The sequence below is a fragment of the Onychomys torridus genome, chromosome 4 (assembly GCF_903995425.1).
Source record: "Onychomys torridus chromosome 4, mOncTor1.1, whole genome shotgun sequence".
In the NCBI taxonomy this organism is placed as follows: domain Eukaryota; kingdom Metazoa; phylum Chordata; class Mammalia; order Rodentia; family Cricetidae; genus Onychomys; species Onychomys torridus.
Genome location: NC_050446.1, coordinates 88,792,404 through 88,802,104, shown reverse-complemented (window position 1 = coordinate 88,802,104; position 9,701 = coordinate 88,792,404). Strand labels below are relative to the sequence as shown.

At 36.6% G+C, this 9,701-nt stretch overlaps 1 protein-coding gene across 1 annotated transcript in view; it reads left to right on the top strand.

Moving 5' to 3' along the window:
• Positions 1 to 584: 584 nt before the first annotated feature.
• The window catches only part of Dph6 (diphthamine biosynthesis 6), a 122,098-nt gene continuing 112,981 nt past the window's right edge, over positions 585 to 9,701 (top strand). The window contains exons 1-3 of the mRNA XM_036183196.1: positions 585 to 724; positions 4,102 to 4,196; positions 6,914 to 7,107. Coding sequence (XP_036039089.1) covers positions 702 to 724; positions 4,102 to 4,196; positions 6,914 to 7,107 — 312 coding nt within the window. The 5' untranslated portion in view covers positions 585 to 701. The remainder of the gene's footprint in view (positions 725 to 4,101; positions 4,197 to 6,913; positions 7,108 to 9,701) is intronic.

Genomic DNA, 9,701 nt, shown 5'->3' with positions numbered 1-9,701 from the left:
TCAGGGGTGTGTGTAGGGAGGTTAGTCTGCAGCAGCACCATTTTATCCCAGGAGCCCCATACAGTGACTAGTACATTCAAGACCCTGCGTAAGTACTAAAAAATATATTTGAAATTAGATTTTCTTTCTGGTTTATGGAGTGCAAATTTCTTAGTTACTATATTGGAGAAACGCTGAAAACAGTACACGAGACCTAGATCATGGAGCCTCACTGGTTCACAGGGCTGAGATGGAAGTCACAAAGTTAAAAGTGTCCAGGTAGTAATGGTTTCTTGGGTTGTTGGAAGAAAGGAGAGAGGCCAAGTCTCCTTCCCAGGACAGTGTTTCAAACTTCAGAGTTTGCTTTGACTTGTGAGCTTATTACCCGGGCAAACCCAGCACCCTCAAGCTGCTTAATAAGGACCTTGCCCTTCCCTCGGCAGCTTCACTGCCCTTACTTAGGTGGTCAGGCTGTGCCTAAACTTTTATTATCCTCCCCCCCCCCCCCCCGGGCCAGTATATCCATGTAGCAGGTAACAGGTGCTGAGACTACCTACCCCGTACGCCCATTTGTTCAGCAAGGTGCTGAAGGGGCAGTAGGACGGTCGCGGACAGGCAGTGCCGCAGACACCCGGGCGAGGACCCGCGCGCGTCCGTGGATCGGCTACGGGGCGAGCGGCCTGCGGTCTGCGCCAGCCACACGCACGCGCACTGCACCCAGCATGAGGGTCGCGGCCCTGATCAGGTAATGAGGAGCAGGTCCATCCCCGTCCTCCCGGGTGAGGCTAAGTCCTGACTCGGCCGCTGCAGGTACCTCGGGAATGGCCTCTCCGTGAGCCGCGTGGACGGGTCGGCGCCCCGGACACCGGAAGAGGCGGGACTATCTGCAACTCGGGCCCACTGGCCCTGGCATGCGCGCTTCCTCTCTGGTTTCCTTGGCGGAGCTGAAAGGCGCTGATAGCAGGGTCCTCCTCGGCCGTGGGCGCATGCTCACACCTGTTGGACTTTTAATCGCTCTGCACTTTGAGAGCCGCTGTTAACTTCGCTGACTTGTTTCCAGTTTTCATCCTCTGTAGTTTCCTTCAGTCTTAAGACCTCTTTCCCAGGCTATCACAGGCCTGACACCGCTTCTGAAATCTACCTCATTCTCATCTCAACATCCCACATCCCTAGGTTGGCAGAGATGGCCTTAAGCTCCCTAAATGGCTTGAGATTGCTTTGCTCATACGTGTTAAACACCTACATGGGACCAACCGACTGACAAGATATATTCTCTCGGGGTGAAGTTGAAACTGTGCTAGTTTAGGCTAGATGTTATTGAGCATGTGTTGGATACAAAGAATTTGCCTTACCGGCCTTGGGCAACCTAAGTCATATTGCAAAAGTAGTTTGAAGTCCATCGTAACTTACTTAGAAGGCTAGATACAGTAGCTGATAAACAAAATGAGCCGTATCTGCATGGTTTCTATACCGGAAAACGATAAGGGACATACTAGCAATGTTAGATACAAAGTTTAGAGTCCTTAAATACTTTGAACTTGAGATTTAGACCCCAGTAAAGTGTAAGTTCCATTACATTACTTCAGTCTGTTTTTGAAAGCACAATGAAGCATACATAACTATTCTTGTTTAATGCCTTAGATAACTGATGCTATTTGACAGTGTTTAATAAGACTCATAAAAGGCATATTTATAAGAGGCATATTTCAGTGCCTCTGTAGTGACAGGAAAAAAAGCCAGTTCTGTTAATTCCATGCCTTTTGGGGAAAATTATACTATAATGTCACTGTAATTTAATACATTTTCCCACAAAGGGAATAATGAAGTTTTAACCATGATTATTTGGTGAAGAGGTAACAGGTAAAAGTAGGTGTGGGAGCTAGTAACTGGAGTTTAGTTCACAAAAAGCTCAACTGAGTGATCGAACATTTGAAACTGGAGAGGAGGAAAGATCAGTGTGGTCTGTTTCTCAAGTACTCAGTATGCAGTGTATCTGACTTTGGTAATAAGTTACTGAATAATGAAGTGCAATTTGAAAAAGTTTCCCACATTTTTAAGAACTGTATGTTAGGAGATAAGAATCCAGAGTAAATATACCTATTTTATTGTATATATTTATATTGTGTATAACATGTAAATATACATTTAAGCGTCATTGTGATAAATCTGTTGGCATTGTACATGTGTATGCATGTATTTGGATGTGTGTGTACAACAGTTGATTGGGTATAAGTGTATTTCAAAACAAAATGAAACACATTCTTACATATTATTAGATCAAGGGCTTAAATAAATACCTCACGGAATTTCACTGTTGAATGTAAACTTGAAGATTATCTAGGCAGGATATTTTAGATGTATACTGAAGCATATAAGTGCCAAATACATGTGACTAAGCTTGCTCCTAGATTTGGAAACTAAAAATCTGTTCTGCAGGACTGTTCAAGTGACACAGTGTGCCCAGGTATTTATGGGAGATTGCTTTTAGGACCCCCAGGGATACTCAAATCTTCAGTTACAAAGTTCTCTGTATCAAATGATATGTAGAGCTGGGTGGTGGTGGTGGCAGCAGGGGCGGTGCACGCCTTTAATTCCAGCACTCAGGAGGCAAAGGCAGGTAGATCTTTGTGAATTTGAGGCCAGCCTGGTCTACAGTGAATTCCAGGACAGCTAGGGCTGTTACACATAGAATTATGTCTCGAAAAACAAATAAAATGATATGTATAATCTATATCCATCCTCCCACCATATCCCTTGAGCTATCTTTAGATGACATGATAGCTGTAGAATATAATGCTATGTTTATAGCTGTCACATTGCACCTTTTAGTGAATTAGCAATAAAATAATCTACATGTTCAGTACAGGTGTCTGTCCCTAAAACATTTTTCATTTACAATTAGCTGAATCCATAGATGTGAAACTCACTGCTATGAAGGTTGACAGAGGGGCTGACTGTATTTAGCTACTTTATGGAGTTGTAAGAGGAGAGTAAAGTTGTCAGCATTCCTAAGATTCTTTGGCCTTGAAAGCTATTTGTTCTTTGAGTACTCCATTTTCTGCAGCACACAGCTTGGAAAATCCTTTGAAACCATATTTAAAGAGTTGACATATTTTAAACCATAAAGCTAAGTAGTGATTGTGGCTGTTCACCCTTGAAACTTCAATATATTTTACAACTTTGTTGTTTGTTTCTTGTCTGGGGGAAAGATAGTAATAGGATCTAAAAGACCTACTTAGGAGCATATCTGAAAAGGAGGATCCTAGGCTTTATAATACGCTCCTTTGCCCTTTACCTTTTCCTCTTGAGGAATCCTACAATGAAATTGTCTAGGTAGTGATGACAAAGTACTGATTATACTAATGTTTGACTATTGATGTGTGTCAGCATTTGGATTTTCATTGTATAGAATTTAGAATCAAACATATCAAGGTCTATGATACAGTTGGACTGGGATTTTTAGTATCATACTTTGATGAGTATTGGTAGATTTCATATAGTTGGAACAGATTAAATGATGTTTTACTTTATTTTAAGTTTATGGGTGTTTTGCATATATGTATAGCTGCACATCACTTGCTGACTTGGTGCTTATGGGGGCCATAATAATATTGAATCCCCTGGAACTGGAGTTACAGATAGTTGTAAGCATCTATATGGGTACCTGGAATTGAAGCCAGGTCTTCTGGAAGAACAGCCAGTGCTCTTAACCACTGAACCATCTCTTTACCCCTTATATTTTTTCTTTAATTGAGAACTTACATCCAAGGAATATATGGAATAAGCATTTAGCTAGAATATCATTTTTAATAATTTATTATGTGCACAGTGCTTTTTATCTTACATAAAACTGTCACAAATATACTTTGTTTAGAACTCCCATATTGTAGATGCATATAATCTCATAAGTTTCTAGAAGTAGCAGCCTTAGAAATTCAGATTCATCTGCTCAGTTTTCTTCCTATTTACAAATGTATGTCTTATACTAATTGTGAAATGGTCCATCATGGAGTCTGAAGAGCAAAGTAATAATGTGATAATTTTGATGTCCAGTGATTCTGTGTTTAATGATGATCAGGAGCCTGACATTCATACTTTTCTCTCCACTGACTTGTTTTTCAGTGGTGGGAAGGACAGCTGTTACAACATGATGCAGTGTATTGCTGCAGGACATCACATTGTTGCTTTAGCAAATCTGAGACCAGATGAAAACAAAGGTAAGTATATGACTTTTTTTGGACCATTCTGTAAATGGCTGCAGCTCATCTTCATTATTGTGGTTGGTAAGAAACAATCTGATGCCTCATAGGTTTTTAGTTTACAGTATATGTGTGCCACTATTCAAAAGATGCCCTTAACATCATTAGTTCTTAGTTTACAATGTATGTATGCCACTTTTAGAAAGATGCCCTTAGCTCTCATAGAAATAACGAAGCATGTAAGGCTTCCCTTTGTACTATCCAATAACTCACAAGCCTCTTGAGAGAAGATGTAGTATGTTAGACTTTCCTGAGAATGCTCGTCAGCTCTTGGAAGCTCTGTACCTGCAGTAAGTGTTTATTGGTGGACCCGTGAGTATTGGACTCATTTAAATTAGCCAGTTTACTTATGGTGGATATTTGAATAATTCTGGAAGCGATGTGGAAAGATGGAAATTGGGAGTATTTTATAGGAAGAAAGGAAAATGAGCTTGCAAAGGACACGTGGTAAATTTATACTTCAGGATTTGAGACTGAGCTCTAGTGGTGAGGTAGCTAGGGCTATGGAAGTAAGGTTGTTCTGAGAAGGGCTCCCAGTTCTCTGAAGGTGACAGCACTATGCTGAAGCCTTCTTTGTGAAGCAGCAAACTCCCTTACAGACTGCTCTTACCAAAGGGGAGACTCCCTTTGCTTCAGGTTGTGCAAGTGAGTCTTTTTATCTTTCTTATCTGGCAGAACAGTAAATGACAAGCAAGTATATCTTTTAAATTACACTTATTAATAGAATGGAAAGATTTATTAGAACATTGGTAGTAAGGAAAATGCAACTGGAATATTATGAATTTAAAAGCTGGGAATATCAACTTACCTTGTGTAATTGGTGTAGAAGAGAATAGATTGTTGTGGATCAACAATGGACAGGGTTTGGTAATATTGATTTAAAGTCAGCAGGATGTTGGAACTGTTGAATGAGTCACTGAATGACTTTTTTTTTTTTTTTAAACTCTTTAAATGCTCTGAAAGGAACCTCACTCAGGAACACATGGCTCCATTGAAGAGCAAAGCTGGCTATAATGTATTTACAACATATCATGTTTTTCACAGTATGAGTTTTCAGTAGATACCCTGGGAAAGAATTTTCCCGTCAATGAGGATAATGTGCAGTTGTCAGAACCACCCCTTTAAGTCTGGAATAGGAGCTTTGGTGGTATGTTAATTGAAGTGCTTTAGGCAACAGTGGAGATGTGGTTTATTTGCTCTCACACAGTTGCTGCTGTGTGGCTCCCACTCATGAGGTTGTTGTGGTAAGGACTACGTGGAGCCCTAATGAACATATATTGGGTTTTGAAGCCATTACGGTGTTTAGTAGTAGTACCAATTTCAGGATCTTTCTTGCTATGAAGCTTGTTTGGGGTAATAAATTGATTTGACTAATATCCTTTAGTAAAAATACATTAAAGACTCACTGTAACTTGGTAGAATGGAAGAGTGAGAAGGTTTAGAGTAATTTGACTAAGTCTCTCTTTCATACTGAGTGAGGAGTAGATTTAGAGTAATGTGTGAATATTGTTTTATAGAAAGCCAGGCAGCTGAGGGGGTTAGAAATCTGATGAGCTAAAATGAGATGGCATCATATGATACTACTGATAGTTGAAAGAAATTTACATGGTTATTCATTCCTTTTAATAGAATGTTTCCACATTTGAAAACATACGTGTACATATGTGTCTATCAAAACCATTTTGTAGTCTATTATTTTGTAACTTAACATATTGTAAACAGTTTCAATAACACTAAATATTAGTCTTAGTATCATTTCTCCTATATCTTCTCGGTATAAACTGTAAATGGTATGAGGACCATTTGAAGAGGTAATTAATACTCTGTCCTCTTATTAGAGGAACTAAAAGCATATTAGTCTATGAAAATCTTCAATGAACACATCTACTTAGACTTATTTACATACATTTAAAGTGTATTTGTTGTATAATCCTTTTCTCCCATGTTTTAAACATTAATATCATATGGGATTTGTATTCTGGAGAATAAACTTTAGAAAATGCATCAAAGACTGCATATCATTTTATTGAATGACTATAATATAGTTCTTAATCAATTACAAATAATGCTGTAATGAATGCTTTACCCATAACGATATGTGTGGAATCTTGAGACAACTAGCAATTATATCATGGATTAGATTGAATTATCATGTTTCCAAATATATTGGTAACTGCTCTAACAAATATTGAACTTACATGTATATTTTTTGTTGATATATTGATTATAAAACATACCAAGTATATCTAAATTTTTTTTGCCAAATACGTATTACTTACTAAACCAGTATTTATTTTAAAAAAGTTTTTATTAAAAGTCTAAATGATTTTTTGAATAACCTGAATGATTTTAATAAACTTATGTAATATAACTTCTGAATAAAGTAATTAAAATTTATTGGATACATTACTTTTATCTTTAAATGTTGTATATAATTTTAAAAATACAAATGTGATCCTGTTAATAATTAGAAACACAGATGATTAGAGATGAACTGAACATAATTTAGCTATAGACAAATGTTCAATGCTTATGTATTACTTCACTTATAAATGCAGTGAGATATAGTAAGTTTTTAAGCTTAGTGTTGACTTCTTCAAGTGGTAAAATTTACTTCTTAAAACATGTTTATTTTTTATTCTGTCTTACTAATTATTTCTATTTAACTATTACAGTGGAGTCAGACGAACTGGATAGCTACATGTATCAGACAGTGGGTCACCATGCCATTGATCTGTATGCAGAAGCAATGGCTCTTCCCTTGTACCGTAGAACCATAAGAGGAAAGAGCTTGGAGACAGGAAAAATGTATACCGTATGTGAAGGTGATGAAGTTGAAGATCTCTATGAACTCTTGAAACTGGTTAAGGTATGCAGAGTGACTATACTTTTTGAACTTTGTAACTTTCATTTATTGAGTTATTTAATATTAAATACTTTGAAGATATTCTTTGAAAGGATATTTTATCTTTTGGGTGGAAGGTAACAAAAATTTGTTAGTATGTCTTTATATTAGACTATGGAAAAGTAAGGTTTTGGATATACATTTGCATCTAAGATTGTCAAATGATTTATATTTTTCATTTTTTTTAAAATTATGTCTATGTGTGTTTTGCCTGTGTATATGTATGTGTACCATGTGCATACCTGGTACCTACAAAGGCCAGAAAAGGGAATTAGATTTCCTGAAACTAGAGTTATAAATGGTTGTAAACCTTCATGTCGGTGCTAGGTACCAGCGCTTTTAACTGTTTATCCCTCTCTCCAGCCCTTTTGTCAAATGATATTTTTTTTTCTTCAGGGTATCTAAAAACATAAGTATTGAATCTTTTTTCTTCAACAGATTTCATTTTAAATCCCTATTAAACAAATTGATGAATCCTGTTTCTTTATTAGATTACACTTTGTAGTTGCAAAAGTAAGAGGAGGAGCTGACAAACACCAGGGCTGATGTTGAAGAGTATTGGGAAGGAGTGACACAATGCCAAGGTGGTGGCAACTGATAGCGTGAGATAGTCAGGGAATGTACCATGTGTGATGATCAGTGAGACCTCTCAGATGAGGTTAAGGTTAGATAGACCCAAGTCCAGAAGGAAGGAAGTCAGATGCTGAGCTCTGACTAAATTTGGCAGGATTATGAATGAAATATGCCATTGCATGTATCATTCATTCATGAATAGTTCCAGCACACAAAATTTTGGAGAGAAATGTAGGCTCATCTATCTAGTAGATACTACTGTCAGTGAATGTTGAAGGAGATTATATTGAACAGTGATCATTGAATTCTCATTGATAATCAACTACTTGAGGACAGTCAGTATTCTTCCTAAATACAAATGTTTATTCAGTCACTATACATAGTCAGTTTAGGCATACAGTAAGGCATACTGATGGGGAATTTAAGTTAGTATGTACTGAATATCTCAATATTTGTACGGGGGAAAAAAGTTCCATCATTCCCTGTACCATTGCTTCTTCACTCTGTAGAGAAGTTCGGCTCTCTCCCAAGTTTAGTAATAAACATTTTCTAATTGCAAATATAGGATATTAGTCAAAGCTTTATATTGATTAACAGTTTTGATTAAGAAAAGTACTGGGTACTTAAATACATTTAAATACATTTAAAGTATCTCAATTAAAACAGTTCCTATTTTGTATGTCAGAATATTTTTATTTTAAAAAGAAGCACAGGGAATGGTTGATTTGTAGCTTGCTATTTAGTTAGCTAGCATATGAAGTGGATACTTTGCAGAGACTGTCGTTGGAAGCTACATGCACATTATAACTACTGTGATTGCCAAACAAGGAGGAAGGAAATGACTTTTGCTCCCAATGGTTGTCTCTCCAGAGAGATGCAGCTAGCATTGTTCACTTGGAGATGTAAAAACAGAGTGTAGGGCTGGAGGGATAGCTCAGCCGTTAAAGGCTAGGCTCACAACCAAAAACAGAATGTAGATCTTATATTTTCACATTTGTTTTTCAGAATACACTGAAACTAGATATTAACATTTCAGTATAAATCAATATTATAAAATGGTGGAACTTGCTCTAGAAATAATTGGGTTGCTTAAAAATCACAAATGTGGTAACTTTGAAGAAATCCTCTGATAATAACAGCCATCCAGGAAAGGGAATGATAATAAATTACTAATCAGTTTAATTAAAAGTGAACAGATTAGTAGTAATTAAGAAGAAATCCCCTTTCTCTTCATGCTGTCTTTGGAGAAATAGATGCTTTGCCATTATCTTGATAGTAACCGTCAATTATGACATAAATTAATGCTAATGTTAAATCTTGACAACTTCTGCTTTGGAATTTCATACATGATAATTATAACTATAGTTGAAAGAGATGTTATCAAGTTGTCTGGGACTAAATAGTTCCTTCTTTTCCTGTGTAAAAATATTAATTTTACTATAGGATATTTTAAAGACATGAATATCAGAAATATATTACTTTTATGAAAGAAATTGTATCACTAAGCTTTTAAAGTTAAATCCATTTGTGAAACCCTGGTACAAAGATTCCAGTAGAGGTCTCATATATTCTAATGAATAATTGAGTAATTATAGAAAAAAAAACTAACTTAGAAGGGCTATAATTTTCAAGGTTGTCTCAACTTGTTCTAAGCAAAAGAGCTTCACTTGAAGCTTTTGAACGTGAATGCAGTATTGAGCCACCAGGACTTACATTTGTTTAAATAGTTTATTCCTAACAGGTTATACTCTTGTAAGTGTTACATCTGTCATTGGTTTTTATAAATTTTTCCCTTCAAACATGAGAGACATATTTTGTCTAGGGTGGGCTCCATTTTGCAAATAATTCAATTTGTTTAAGTATCAAAGTCTTAGAATTATAAACTTCAGGAAGTTTAGAATTACAAATATTCTGTTTTGTTGAAGTCAGGAAAACTAACAGAAATGTAACAGTCCATCATATCTCTTCAATAGTTGGGTAGCTGT